Here is a 14,645-nt window from a genome sequence, read left to right as displayed (position 1 = left end):
CAGAAAAAGTAGACGTTTCCCGGGGTAAGAGATATATGCTGGTATGTGTAGAACTGATCCCGACTCCCGACCGTAAAGGCGGTAAAAAAAAATAAGGCGGTGTAGCTTTTACTCTAATATGTCATTTTCAACTTTACTGCTACCACTACACGTTTTGATACTACCACTACAAAAACAAAAATCTTGATAAATGCCTGAAATCTAAGGCATTATAGTGGTAGTAGTAAAATGTGTAGTGGTAGTATCAGAGTGTGTAGTGGTAGCAGTGCGTCCCTACCTTTATTCTCATTTCTCTTCTAGTGCTTCTTCCCAATTTATCATCTTATCTCCATTGTATATACTGTACTTCTCCGCCTTTGCGGAGTGGCAATAATGAGTTTTGCCACGGAAAGCCTTATCACATCTGGAATTCCTCTTACACCAATTCAATCCATGGACTACTGTCTGATATGTCCTAAGGCCTTATGACCGTGCGATTGGATGCCACGCAGAAAAGTCGCCGACCGTACTGGACCGGTGAAAACCCGGTCACGGAGTGGCTGTAAAGAATGCCGCGCCAGTCGCGTTCGGTGCGATACTAAAAAACCGATCTGTACGCGTTGCAGTGACAAGGGACTTCCCTGTTCCACGGATTTTGTCCTGAAATGGGAATCCGAATTTATCAGTCGAGGCATTGCATTTGGACGAGCAGGTATCTGGAGTAAAAATGGAGATGTGGCCCGATCACAGAGCTCTCCATCTTCGACGTCTGCGGATGATATGCGTGAATGGTGTCGGTTCCCAAAAATACTTGAATGGGGGTTTGTAAATGCTGGACTGGCCACATTTGAGACTCCAGGCCAGGTGGATGTAGGGCTGAACACACTCGTTCCGTACAACAAATATCCGTCGACAGGTACAAACAGTCTCGAGGGAATTGTCGCGGCCAATCACCATCCTATGCCACTCCTTTCTCTCTTCCCAGAGATATCTCAGCTAGGACATGGAGACCTGCTTGACTACTACATACAATATGTATGCCCCCGTACTACGGCGAGTTCCACAATGTCTTCTCCATTTGCCTCAGTGATATTGCCCTTTGGATTATCTGCCTCACCCACTTTATTCAAGGCTATTCAAGCTCTTAGCGCGTGTCACCGATCTCGTGCCAATCCGGCATATGGTGTTCTTGGACTTCGTTTGAAATCGGAAACATTGAAGGATCTTCGTCATAGGCTTTCCAGTGAAGGATCCTTGACTTGTAGTGAAGACCCGGAGGTTTTGGTGATTATGATGATGCTCTGTCTCTACGAGATTGTGGACAAATGCGACCAGTACTGGACTATTCATCTAAAAGGGGCCAAGGATCTCATTCGGTTGCGGAGACAACGAGCTATCGCACTCTCTCAACCAACGACGGCACCAGATCCTGCCTCCGCATTCGCAGAGCATTTTTTTGCATTCCAGGATGTCATGGGACGAACTGCCTGCGGCAAAGAGGCCCTGTTTGGCGGTGATTACTGGCAGGCGGACGACCGAAAGATTGACATGTGGATGGGATGTAGTCCGGAGCTTGTCCTCATTTTGTCCAACATCACCGACTTGAGTCGTGCTCGACCGCAGTTTGATTCTGACGCTAGTCAAGCTTCCTTTGTCCAACGTGCTTCTATACTCGAAGAAAAGCTTCTACATCTGGTCCAAGACGTGGGAGATGGAGCTGGAGCCGTGGAAGAGATGATTGTTTTCGCTGCTGAAACAAAGCGACTGTCTGCGCTTCTGTATTTGCATTGCGCAGTCCTTGGCTCCTGCCCGACTACTCCTTTGGTGGTGGACTACGTTCGACAGATCCTTGAGTTGATCTCAGAACTAATTGGCCGTGGATATCTGGCTAGCGCGTTTCTTTTTCCAATATTTGTGGCTGCAATTGAGCTCGATCCCTCGCGGGATGAGATCTGGTCCGACTCTGATGGTGCTGTATCCGGGCGAGCAACCGTCCTGCGAGCTCTGGATGCAATGACCGAGTCTACTATTTCCAACGTAGCTCGTACACGAGCAGTGATTGTACAGGTATGGCAAGCGCGCGACCAGGATCTGTTGAAGAGACGGAAAGAGTGCAACGACTGGGAATGTTACGTTGTACCTGTCAGCGACGCCATGAACCTTGCGTAAAAGAAGAAGAAGTGAAAATACGGCCTGAAATGTATATGAGCTCAATCTATTTGATGACCTAATATCAGATAAAATATTTAACAGAACCAAATAACTACTGTGTACGTAACTATAGTTACGAAGAACTGCGGGGATGGGACTGTCTAAGCAGACCGCTTTCGGTTAGTGGACCATTTCTATCGCAAAGCGCGTAGAGCATCTCTTAAATCCCTACATTATTCCTCCTTTTTCGATATGTCTTTCTTGAATTGATTACTCAAAATTTCTGGTTTGCGGGAAATAATGGCACAGATCCAACCTCTAGGGCCTCGGCGCAGCACATCAGCCCATCCTCTCGAGAGCAAATTAAGCCATCAACTACAACCTGAATCGCTATTTCCCCAGTCAGACACAGTTACTCGTTCGCCGAAGTCACGTTCTCTTTCGGACGCGTCAAGGCCAACTCCAACACCGCAGCCTTCTACCGGAGATTTAAGTCGTCCGCAGAGTAAAGACGATACTGCGCTCCCTTCATTGCCGGCCACTCCCAGTCGTTCTAATACACACCACAACCTTTCATTAAACCTTCCGTCCAAAACAGCTTCCCCGTCCATCTCTCGCGCTCCTCTATCCCCACAACTTGACTCTTCACAAATCTATGGGTCACCAGGGTCGGTCCTTCCACGGCGGTCCCGCGGCCTGGACTTCTCTCGCGCCTGCACTAATTTACACCATTCCACTCTCGCCGAATCCTCGCCAAATTCGTCTCCTACTATCGGGGGTCGTGGGATATCTATTCCACAGCGCCGAGGCTCCCTCGGTCTAACTTCCGCGCCACCTTTCTCGACCTCAGGCCCTGCGGACCGAACAGTCATCTCCGGCTCTATGTCGAGTGTGAACATGATGGAGGAAGATACTAGCAGCAGTAGCGAGGGGGAGGATGATAGCATGATGGGTGACGGCGACGATATAATGCTCAGCACGCCGCAGGCGGCGCGAATGAGCGGGCCCGGCCCCTTTGCGACAGGATATATCCAGAGTCCTGGTAATGAATGGATGGGAGGGTATTCACAAGCTGCGGCGAGTCTCATGAGCTTCCAACGAGCACGACTTTCCCGCAAAGGACGCAGTCGCCACAGTTCGAGCAGTGCAAGTGGGAACAGCTCTAAGCCAAGTCCAGGACCGCATTCACCTCCAGTCATGAAGAGTGTGGAGAACGCAGGAGGTTACTTTGCATCCCGACAGACTGTCCATTCTAGACGAGAGAGCTTGAGCCTGGGCACTCGAGATCTCCGACTTTCAGATCTGAGTGATGACGGCGAGGCTCGCGCTGTACGTCCAGGCAGCCCCACAGGAGGTCCACCACTGGGAGTGATACGTCGCGCGGTTACTCGACGAGGAAGTTTATTAGTAAGTCGAAGACATCATAACTTTTCTGGATTGACTAACGCTGTTGAAAAGCCCAAAACGAAGACATTTGCTCGCATTCGCGCGGAGTTAATGGAGGAGGGTGCCCCGATCGATAGTGACATGAAAAGAGAAGCCGAAGTGGTTCGGCAGGTCCGCGACACAGAAACTGAGGCATCTCCAACTCTCAGGGCTATACCCTCGCTGCATTCACCTCAGGATATGGATAGCCCGCAGCCCTCTGCAGCAAAAGCTATTCCTACTACGAACAGCTTCAGCAAGCAAGCGAGTCGTAACTCGGGCGGAGTAGGATTTTGGAATTCCTTCGACGAGCGCTATCGTACCCCACCCCCTATGCGCCAAACAGGTGGCTCGTCCGTCCCAGACGATGATGTCCTCATGGACATGACACCATCTAGCATGGTTGGACCGCATGCAACTGACCTGAAACAACGCTCTCGGTCTTCAACTCCTCATGCCCCGGTTGCAATAGTTGGTGAACTGCGCCGTAAACGCCGCCGAGACGATGACTTCGACCCTAACACCTTCAAACGTCGGGCTGTATCGCCCAGCATGAGTGTCCAGAGCAGCCCGGTGTTAACCCATTCGTCTACCGTGGATAACGGACCTAACATTTGGGGCCCGTCATCGAAGCTCGGCCCCCCATTCTCTGAGCGTCCGGCAGGTACACCGAAGCGTATAGGTCTCCAGGGTATGACTGAAGCTAATGATGGATTTATGAACATGAGTATTGAATGAAATGATCGGCGGTTTCGTACTTTAATGGGGTTCTATTTATAGCGTGGGTTGATTTAGTCTTTCATAGTATGGTGTTGGGGAATCAAAGCGCATACTTTCTAAATGATACCATCTCAGTTTTTGTATCAGGTTTAAAAATGAATTGATGGTTGTCACAAGAGGTTGTTTAGTGTCACTACAACTGTATTTTATTTAAAGGCGGAACCACGTGCGGGCCCGCTTCTCCGTGTCAAGCTTGACTTGCTCTCCTCCGCAAAGCTGCCCTCACCTTCATTGCTTCTCCTATTACTTTTCTGTCAAGTTCCTACAAAATGACTACCACCGTTGAAATTGCATCGACTTTTATCGAGGGAGCTCCTCCTGGTGAGGTACGTACACTCTTCCACCTTGATCCCCGCCACTCCGCTCTTTGCCGTTGAAGCAGGTACTGACATTGACCACTCTGCTAAATAGCTCGCTGATATTGTCGTCGGTAATTCATCCCTTCCATAATTTATATTGTTTGCCCATTTCACACCATCAGCCAACCCTAAACTCCTGAACGTCTACGTGTTTTGATGCTGAACCCCGTGCTGGTCATAGATGTACAAAGCTTGACTGAAGGCGAGGATATTATTCCCTTGCTCGCCCCGGCATTTGAAAGATACAATGAGAGCCAGCTCACCACGGTGAAATTGCCTGGGTCCAGCCAGGAGGTGGGAATTTACCCCGCTCCTCCACTTGGTTTGTTTGTTTGTTGACATTAGGGAAGGTTATTGTCAGTCAATTTAACAAGCTGGACGGCAACCGATACTTCGATACAGAGAGTCAGACCTCCTTTGAAATTGATCATACCACGCAGGTAGGCAGAGATGGATCACGGCCAAAAAGAAGCAATTAGAAGCTTACATGGGTCTAGACTGCCTCTGCGGCACAATCATCTCCCTTGGAATCTCAAAATGCCGACCTGATGTAAGCGATTCAGGAAGATACTAGAGTGAAGAGGTTTCTGATTCAAGCTAGTAAATCGTTGCTCAAGTCACTTGGCGTCCATGCTAAGGAGCATTACCCCAACTGCTCGTACAGCGTCTATCCCATCGAGGATGACCTTGCCGTTGCAATTGTCGTTGTTGCCAATCGCTACTCTCCCAAGAATTTCTGGTACGCCAAAGGAGGTCAGGATATGGGGTTGGATTTACTAATTGATCTCTAACAGGAACGGTCGATTCCGAGCAATCTACCAAGTCCCCGTATCATCCTCCTCTTCTACCACCGTGACCGGCAAATTGCACGTTGATGTGCACTACTACGAAGACGGAAATGTGGCACTTAACACTACCAAGCCGATCAGCCTCTCGGTCCCCTCCGTTTCTGCCGAGTCGATTATTTCGCGCATCGCGGCAGCCGAGCGTGACTACCAGGAGGAACTGAACCGGGCATTCGTGAGCATGTCAGAGGGCGCCTTCAAGGGACTTCGGAGACAGCTACCCATCACCCGGCAGAAGGTCGAGTGGGAGAAGGTTGGCCAGGGACTTCGCGTATTACCACATCATAAGTCCTAAGCAGCTCTTAATTAGGGGGACATTCACTGTGGCATTGTGAAATTGGCCAATTGTAAGAGGCTCACAGGTTTGGGCCTTCTAGGCTGAAATAATGCCATATTTATTCCCTAATCAGATATATCAGTGACTTTGCGACTCCCGTTCCCACCGCAACTTCTCATTTTAAGAATTTACACCGTAACTCCTAATTCCATCTATTCTGCACATTCACTCATCCGTTCAAAATAGAGTATATCTCTACCACCGATAATAATGAAGAATCTTCTATCTTCTCCTCGACCACCTATTCTGGAGGCTTATTACTATATGTTCTTTTATAGTCTTTTGCCAACTTCCTCTTCTTTACTACCTCTTCTTTGGCTTTCCTCGTCATAATTAAGCGATTTATATGATGTGTAGTTAATACACCAGTCTCTTAAAGTGCCTCAAGCTCCTTAATTGTATGCTGCAAAATACAAGCGAGGTGATTAAAAGCGATATGGGAAGTGGAATCGTCGCATTAGGGTTAACACTAACACTCATTATATTCCTTGATTCAGGCATAGCAGAGACTAGTCTTCTGTCGCGACGACCACTACTTGCCCTTCTTATAGCACTCAGCTCTTCGGCGGTGAATCCTATCCCGACATTTGTTTATCCCAACCCAGGAGAGGAGTTGAAAGAAAGAGACAATCACCTTGCTATTATTAATTTCTCCCTAACATAAGCAGCTTTTGTCACGACTCTGGAATATGCTCTTGTTATGGCGGCTGTTGCGAACGTGTACACAATGGCTTTCCATATAGATTCCTGGACCATCAACACAATCAGCTGCAGCGATGTTTGATATCCTGCAATCTGGGCGGTGACTATACTTCCCATTCACCTCTAGCTCTGCGAGTAACTACCTCGTCGCTCTCCTTGGGAATTTCCCTACAAAAAGTTCCAAGATTGATGCTATGGTCAACATAATAACGTGTACCTACCCTTGGTATCCAGAAGATGAGTACTTTCCATCTCAAGAGATTCTTGACCCTCGAAATGGAGACCCCCTTTGAGAGCAGTGCGATATAAAGATAGCTAGGCCTCTCGTATGCTGAATCCTGGAGCTTTTGACCAACAAGTTACATCGTCGGCCTACTGAGCTGTCTATAAGAGTCTTCTGTTGCCAATGCGCTTTTAGCTTGATTTCGATTCTTACTTAAAGTTGTGCGAATCAGGTGACACCTATCTTAGACAAGTCGCCATAAGTATATTTGATGTAGATAACTAAGAGAAGTAAAGTAGCACGATGCTCGCGAAGGACTTAAAGTAAAATTGTTTTGAGAAAATAAGCTTGATATTTCTTCCATACAAAAACCATAAAAATAAAAACATACAACAGTCAGGATACGCATATGGTCACCCACCATACTACTAACTGACCGGCGTGGTCGCGCGATGCTTAAGCAGCGCTCACCATAATGACCTATCTACCTAGGGAATATAGATCGGGAACACCCAGTCACTACCACATACGACCACAGGGTGTGGAGAACAGGGCTTCACGTCCGCTCAGCCGTACTTAAGCCACCTATGGAACGCGGAAAATAGTCCAAAAGCCCTTCCCACCTGGCTCACCCTAAAGCAGCGATAGAACTCCCCTTAGGGTGAGGGTGGGTGATATGGGTGAGCTTGGGTGAGCTTGGGTGAGGACGGGTGAGCACCGGGTGAGCTTAGCACCCCTGCCCCTGCCCTAGAATTTTTCACCTTACAGACCGAAAATAAATAAATACTTGGTAGAGCCCTTCATGTGTTTTGGCATACTTTTTATCCCGGAGGTCAATTTTGAAAGTTTGAAAGATGTCTGATTTTGAAAATCTTCAAAAGATTGCCGCCAAGCGTGCTACACTTGCCGCATCACGTGGATTTACAACTGAGTATCTGTGTCATGTGCACACCCGACTCGTAAAAAAACGAGTCGGGTGTGCACATGACACAGATACCAGGATACTAAAGAAAAAGAAGAGAACAAAATATGCCATAAAAGACTCGCGCCTGCTACAATCAACAAATACGATAATTCGTTAAGAAACTGGAAGCTGTAAGTCAAAGGCTGCAACTTAAGCCTACTTACTCTAATAATGTTTATAGATGGATGTTATCCCGCAATTTACACGAGCTTAAACCAACTGCTTAGGAAATCAGACTTTTTGATTCACACGAGCCCGATCTAACTCCTCAGCAATTGAAGCTTTTCGCCGAAAATTATGTTGCATCCGCAAAGAAAATGCCATCTCAGAGGTCGGCCTGTGATAACTTCACCGGTTTTACCTTAACGTGGGAACGGGAAACTAGACATGTGCATGGGTTGGGTATGGGTCAAAATTCATACCCATACCCATACCCAACCCAACCCACGTGGGTATGGGTTGGGTATGGGTCCCATATGGGTATTTTTGATGCCTTAATGCCTGATTTTCGCATCAACCTAAACTAAATTAGGGTAATTAGTGCCTTAGTGCCTAATTTTTGCCTCAATCTAGTTATAACTAGGTGACAAATATCACGTGAAATAAAAGTCTTGGCAAAAAGATGGGTTTATGGGCTGGGTGTGGGTTTTACTTCAAACCCATACCCAACCCATATGGGTTTTGGGTAAAATTTCTGACCCATACCCAGCCCATTGTGGGTTGGGTTGGGTTGGGTATGGGTTTACCCAACCCAATGAACATGTCTATACATGCTAGGCGGAAACACCACCCACAATCATGGCAATTCTACCGTCACCCAGTGTTATTCCATATCGGATATTGGATATTGGATCGGCCACTAAACGAGTATATAAATCTTGGGCCTCATGGTTCTATATTTATGGCTCTTAAAGATTCTTATTTCCTCTCCAACTTTTCTTTTGGTTTTCCTCTCTTCTATATGAAATAACAGCAATTCGTAGAGAACCCGGGAAGGGTCTCGAAAGAACAAAAAAAAGTCAAACCAATACACTCGTCGTATATCATGTAGCTAGTTACAGACCTTCTGACTAGAAGTTTTCTCCTTATAGCCTAAAAAATACAGAAATCCTTAGGCCATTCATTTTGCTCATTCCCGAGAAGAATCAGAACGATTAAGCTGAAGAAATAAACACAACTATAACAAGTCGACCTCGTGTGATACAACGTGACACAGGCTCACACAGGCCTCATCCCCATCGCAATCATCAATCGCCTATCGCGAATATGATTGTAACCGCTATCTGTCACACCTGCTAGCTGATCCCAGCTATACTCAGCCACACGGCCCTCGCGCTCGTAGGCTAGATACTCTGGTGCAAACCACTCAAGCTCCTCAGTCCACTCAGCTAGTGTATAGTCGTTGAGATGTTCTAAGTCCCCCCGTTGGCTAATTGTCGCCAGAATTTCTAGTAGTGGTGGTTGAAGATCGATACTAATATAAGATTATTAATTAGTATATATTAAACCATAATCTATAGATAATCAAAAGATACGTACGGTTGATTCCATCTTGGATTCACATCAGGCATATCGAAAAGCTCACTCCATAAATGGCCTAGTCCATGCCGGATTGACTTGAGCCGACCTAGTCGATATGGGAGCATCCGTGCCTGGTGGGCAACTTGCCCGTTTATAGCAAAATTAAGCAGTAAGAGGCACCCATCCTGATAGGTCTGATTATCAATCACAACATATTCGAATCCTTGTAGGAGCGGAAAAATGACAGTGCCAGCTTGTGTCATAGCCATCGCGCTAAAATCAGCTGTTTCAAGGAAGAAGGTCACGGGTATATTCTCTGGTGCTAGGAGTTGAGTAGAAGTGTCGAGACTTATATTATTAGGACCAAATATAAATCCTGGGAGATGAGGAGTAGGGTCGGGGTCATTATAGCTTAGTGGATGACAGCCACCATGAATATGTATGTATAGCAGGATCAAAAGCTTCGTGATACGGGAGTAATTTTCCGGTTCATAAGGTTTATCAGCAAGGCAGATAAACCGTTTAGAACAATATACCCCAGAGAAACTGGATATATCAGGTAAGGGTGTAGACGTATGTAAATAACTGTCACGAAAGCTTTGATCTGCAGACGCCCATGTTTCAATTAGAGCCCGTCGCTGGGCTCTGTCATTTTCTGGGCTAGGAAGGGGAGTCCAAGATTCCTAGATCTATATTAGTATTATAAGTATTATTTTAAGATCGAGAAAGGTACCTTCAAAAACTGGCACCAGCCTTTGATTTCTTCTTTTATATCACAATCTCCATCAGGGTGTAGTTGAATAGTGGATGGAATCCCACCAGGCCAAAGCTGTGTAGGTGACAGAACTGTTTGAGTCATATCGTGAAAATAACTCATCACGACCGAGTAGTTAGTTCCAAGGTTATGGGTATTTATCTCTCTTGTTGGTGCTATTAAAGAGTTTTCACGGAGCGCCTGGTCCGGCACCCGATGTGGATTTCCTGGTTACCCTGAAGTTTCTGATCCATCCACCCGGTGGATCAGGGTGGATCAGGCGATTTTAGACTCTACTATGTAAATAGTTCGAAAAATACAACGTAGCGCATACGAGCGTAGGCTATATTAGGGGGATTTGAAGTTTTAAAGTGCGATAACCGTGACGCTCGCGAACTCCATTCTTGCACATGAGGTACTGATAATGACTTATTAGTCTGAAACCTTGCTTTTTTCTACTCTATATTCTTATTCGTAGTCCCTGAAGGTTTAAGGCGTCAAGTGCTCGAAATTGATGGTAACTGTCGCTCGCTTGGCGATATTCGAATATCTTAACTGAGAACGGTGAGACGCTGTGAGCTCCAACAAACCGCTACTCAACACCGTAGAAAATCCACCGGGTGTAGTGGATGCTACGATACTGAATATTGCGATTGTTGTGAAGTCTGCTTTTTCATTGATGAAAGAACTAGCTACTTATAGTATATGGGTGCCCCTCTGCTCTGGACGAATGTCAACATTCGTCCGAGACAGAAGAGACGGTGAAGACGGGACATTACTGTCGCGAATGCACATCGCTCAAGGGTGTCGTTTGCGATGAATGCATATCGTTCAAGGATGCCGTGATATACTAATCCAGTTCCGGAGTCGCTGTCTCGGCAGAAGCTTTTTCGGCCGAAATACTTTCCGTCTGTTGATGGCCTTGTTTCTCGGCTGTCGCAACAGTAACATGCTAACATTCTCGTACGGATATGGCGCTAAAATGCTTAGGTGGCACGCAGCCATCTCTCAAAATGATTAGATATCGGCTATCTCAAAAGAAAAACTCGACTCTACTATGATATAGCTTATGCGTCACATTCTCCATATGAACTATCGCACGTGCTTGCTGAACAATAGTCCGTAGTTGAGCCACTATTTAATGTCAGAAATTCCACTGTCACTTGCAACTTCAAAAATGTTATGTAGGTTTTCTCTAACATACCAATAGCCGTAGATACTACAGCAGCTTCCAAATTGCGAACCTTCACAGGTATAATCGTCATTGGCTGAGCCATAAAGACCGTTTGAAGAGATATTTGATTCTGTTACATGTTGAATTCAGCCAGGTATCAGTGGCGTATGTGATGATCATAGTAACATACCATAAGTTCCATAGCTTGGATCACATATGCTTCCGCAGTAATCGCTAGTCGAACCACTGGACCAGGGTATTAGTCTTTCTGCTGCGCGTGAAGTTATAATAGACTCTTAAGTTTTTCGCGTACCAATAGCCCCAATTGTCACAACAATCTCCAAACTGAGAACCTGCACAGGTATACCCGTAGGACTCGCCACAGGTTCCATCGGGGGAAATTCTAAGACCAGTGCTACTGGGTTCGGCAGATGAGGATGAAGTCGTGGAAGTCGACGAGGACTCGGAATTTGTGGCTGTGGTGGTGGTACTTTGTGCAATCTTTGTAGACAACTGCCCCGTCAGGGCTGTAGAAGTTGTATAGAATATGGTGGACGAAGTGAACTGGGTAGTGCTCGGGTCTCCAAGGGATATACTTATATTAAATGGCTGCGTAGGCAGTGGTTGCGAGACATCAATGAGACACACTCTATCATACTCTGATAGCCAAGCTGCATCGTCGAGCATCTCCGAAGTTAGATCGCCAGAGGAAACATTGTAGTATGCCCTGGCCTAGGAGCAAAGAGTATAGTTACTCGTGAGCTTGACCGCGGTGCTATTATATGTAAATATTGAGGTCGGATAAGTCGCAGATGTCGGGTAAAGCCAGCTACGCAACTTTAGCACAAATAAAAATAGTCTCACCATATAACTCACGTCATATTCCAATTATCTGTAGCGGTAGCGTTGAGATTGAAGGTTGATGCTAGAGTAGTATATGCCGAGCGGCTAGTTGTGGAATACCCAGCGTATGTCTGGATATTGCCAACAGCCTCCACACACTATATAGCCACGAGCCAGTCTGGAATCAGAAATCTTTACACGAGTGTAAGAGACCATACAAGGAACTACTCACATAACTGTTCCCTTCCCATAAATTAGAGCATTTACCGCCTAGTTGGGGGTTGAGAAAGTAAAAGTCCTGGGAAGTGATATCGAATTTGGCCGTCACATTATCGCATGTATCGCCGTCTTGGATGGTATACCAGTAGCCACAGTCGTCGTTGGATGTTGTTACTGTATTTTTTGGGACAGCACTGCGAGAACATTTCGGGTCTTAGCCAATGAGAGAATTTGTGTAGGTAAATAGACGTCTTACACAGCAGAACTAGCAACTTTAAGAGGAAAACTGGTTGGAATAGACATACTGCCCAGTGGACTAGCAGTAAGCATCAATATATCAGCTGATTTGAATCATTGATAGTACCTATGGATCTTGGTAGGGACTTTTGCCGCTACACAGCCCTAGAGCCTACCTCAAACATATATATCCACCAGTCAATAAAGCCAAGTTTGAACACTATGAATTGATACTTGGATTCCATGCCCGAAAGACCAGCAGCGAAACCTGCCGTGAAAGGGTGGACAGTATCAAAGCACAAGTGTCGTTTGACTGTACTAAATAGATATCACATATGCCTAGGAGACAGAGCTCCTGATTTACTGATAAGTAATTGCAACCAACTCCTAGAGCATTTATGTTTTCTAGCATTGAGGTTGAGACATTGGCGGAAAGCGAAATATCAATACAGGTCTCATTGACACTAGTGACATATGTATTGGTACTGATATTGCTGAGGTCACAGCGTGAATTGACGGCAGTTGTCCCTGTTGCGGTAGCAGATGCGTTCAAGGTCGATGTTACAGCCGTAGTTAATGACATGGCCTAGGTGGAAATGATAAGAAATAAGAAGATGATAGGTAGCTAGGGCACTACAGCCCAAGTTATTAAGGCCATTAAGCATTGAGGTGACTGTGTAGAGGGTTTAAGGGCGTGATTCGACTGTAAGGTTGAGGAAGCCCGGGATTATGACGGAAGATACTAGTATAAGAGAGAATCACAGAATTATCATCTAGTCACACTAGATCAGTCATCAAAGGAGAAAAGATTTTGAAAGTTTATTCCAATAACGATACCGGTGGAGTTGAAATGAAACATAGTACCTGTTCTTGCGCTATACCCGAAATCAGGTAATCAGCAATCTCCGAAGCATTAATTCACGCATGAGAATTTTTCATATGATTTGAAAATGCCTCAAACTAACGACTGTAGTGGATAACTAGATCCAAATTATAGATTTAAACCATATGATACTTGCAATACTAGTGTTAAGATAGTAATTTCGGAAATGTTATGCTATGCTCCTGTTCGCCCTTTAGTAGTCTCCAAGCGCTCCCTAGGCTTTTCTGTTTCTCTTTCTTGCCCTTTATCATTTTTCAATTGAAGTGCCTCTTTCATGATATCCCAGCATTTGATCCTCCTATATACTATGCACCGCCTAATTAGGACCACAAGATGGTTCATTGGGCATATATGGTTGTGATATTTGATTACTTTTACTCTATTGACTCGTTCTCATGCCTAGACGACGTACTTCTGTGATAAAGACACCTCTTGCTCTAATGGGGCTTGCTGTGGTGTGACCGATGACCAGGGTGTAAGTTGAACCTTGGTGATCACGACTCCTATGAAGCAATTCATAGTGCTCTACATTTTTATTTTTACTAACTTGCTCTGACTAGATCTGCGGATATGGGAGTGAATTCTGTGGAGATACTTGTGTAAGTAATTGTAATGCTACAGCTGCGTGTGGTAAAGACGCTGCGACTCCAGGAACTACTTGTCCTTTAAATGTATGTTATATAGGTATCTTTGCGTTCGACCCATATATTTTCCGCCAATTATAACTTTGAAGTATCTTGGTGCATGGCTATAGCTTATCTGATAATTATCTCGCTAGGTCTGTTGTTCAGAATGGGGGTTCTGTGGAACCTCCACTGACTTTTGCAATACCAGTTCAGGCTGCCAGAGCAACTATGGATCACCAACTACTCCCTCATGCTCTTCAAATGATGTGTACAAATGAGTCATTGGCTACTACGAAGGGTGGTCCAGTGATCGCATCTGCGACTCTTGGAGCCTAAGCGATATTGCCGCCTCGGGCCTAACTCATCTCTACTATTCCTTCGCAACTTTTTCACCAGCCCCTTATAGTGAAAACAAGACATGGTTGGTAGACTTCATGACAGTTGTCTCTGATCAGGACGATCTGGTTCTCGAATTCATCGATCTCAAGACGAATAATCCCGGCCTATAGTTGTTTATCTCCATTGGAGGATGGTCCTTTAACGACGGTGACACAGCTTCATACTGGTCTGAAATGGTATCTACCCTATAGGGCCGGAACTCGTTTGCTGTGCAAGTCTTAGAT

The 14,645-nt window shown here is 45.8% G+C and overlaps 6 protein-coding genes across 6 annotated transcripts; 4 read left to right on the top strand and 2 right to left on the bottom strand.

The window, feature by feature from the left end:
* Window positions 1-464: 464 nt before the first annotated feature.
* N7495_000034 (fungal specific transcription factor domain-containing protein) lies at window positions 465-2,148 on the top strand (the record flags this gene model as incomplete). The annotated part of the gene is made up of 2 exons (XM_057202704.1): window positions 465-541; window positions 606-2,148. The coding sequence occupies 2 exons, from the start codon at window positions 465-467 to the stop codon at window positions 2,146-2,148; spliced, it is 1,620 nt and encodes a 539-aa protein (XP_057066777.1).
* Window positions 2,149-2,430: 282 nt separating this feature from the next.
* Window positions 2,431-4,293, top strand: N7495_000033 (uncharacterized protein; the record flags this gene model as incomplete). Its single annotated transcript, XM_057202703.1, has 1 exon — window positions 2,431-4,293. One exon carries the CDS (start codon window positions 2,431-2,433, stop codon window positions 4,291-4,293), a length of 1,863 nt encoding a protein of 620 aa, XP_057066776.1.
* Window positions 4,294-4,604: 311 nt separating this feature from the next.
* On the top strand, window positions 4,605-5,834 carry N7495_000032 (F-actin-capping protein subunit alpha; the record flags this gene model as incomplete). The annotated part of the gene is made up of 7 exons (XM_057202702.1): window positions 4,605-4,661; window positions 4,747-4,765; window positions 4,876-5,016; window positions 5,097-5,134; window positions 5,192-5,244; window positions 5,296-5,433; window positions 5,489-5,834. The coding sequence occupies 7 exons, from the start codon at window positions 4,605-4,607 to the stop codon at window positions 5,832-5,834; spliced, it is 792 nt and encodes a 263-aa protein (XP_057066775.1).
* A 3,149-nt stretch (window positions 5,835-8,983) lies between these two features.
* Window positions 8,984-9,555, bottom strand: N7495_000031 (uncharacterized protein; the record flags this gene model as incomplete). Its single annotated transcript, XM_057202701.1, has 2 exons — window positions 8,984-9,239; window positions 9,305-9,555. 2 exons carry the CDS (start codon window positions 9,553-9,555, stop codon window positions 8,984-8,986), a joined length of 507 nt encoding a protein of 168 aa, XP_057066774.1.
* A 1,893-nt stretch (window positions 9,556-11,448) lies between these two features.
* Window positions 11,449-13,096, bottom strand: N7495_000030 (uncharacterized protein; the record flags this gene model as incomplete). Its single annotated transcript, XM_057202700.1, has 4 exons — window positions 11,449-11,941; window positions 12,091-12,215; window positions 12,290-12,489; window positions 12,748-13,096. 4 exons carry the CDS (start codon window positions 13,094-13,096, stop codon window positions 11,449-11,451), a joined length of 1,167 nt encoding a protein of 388 aa, XP_057066773.1.
* A 703-nt stretch (window positions 13,097-13,799) lies between these two features.
* On the top strand, window positions 13,800-14,643 carry N7495_000029 (uncharacterized protein; the record flags this gene model as incomplete). The annotated part of the gene is made up of 5 exons (XM_057202699.1): window positions 13,800-13,871; window positions 13,957-14,067; window positions 14,188-14,328; window positions 14,354-14,427; window positions 14,532-14,643. Coding segments are annotated over 5 exons (510 nt in total), but the record flags the coding sequence as incomplete, so codon positions are not given.
* Window positions 14,644-14,645: the final 2 nt, after the last annotated feature.

The sequence above is a fragment of the Penicillium taxi genome, assembly GCF_028828555.1.
Source record: "Penicillium taxi strain IBT 34144 chromosome Unknown utg000001l_segment0_segment0, whole genome shotgun sequence".
Taxonomy (NCBI): domain Eukaryota; kingdom Fungi; phylum Ascomycota; class Eurotiomycetes; order Eurotiales; family Aspergillaceae; genus Penicillium; species Penicillium taxi.
Note: the sequence above shows the minus strand (reverse complement) of the source record. Positions and strands in the feature narration are given on the sequence as shown.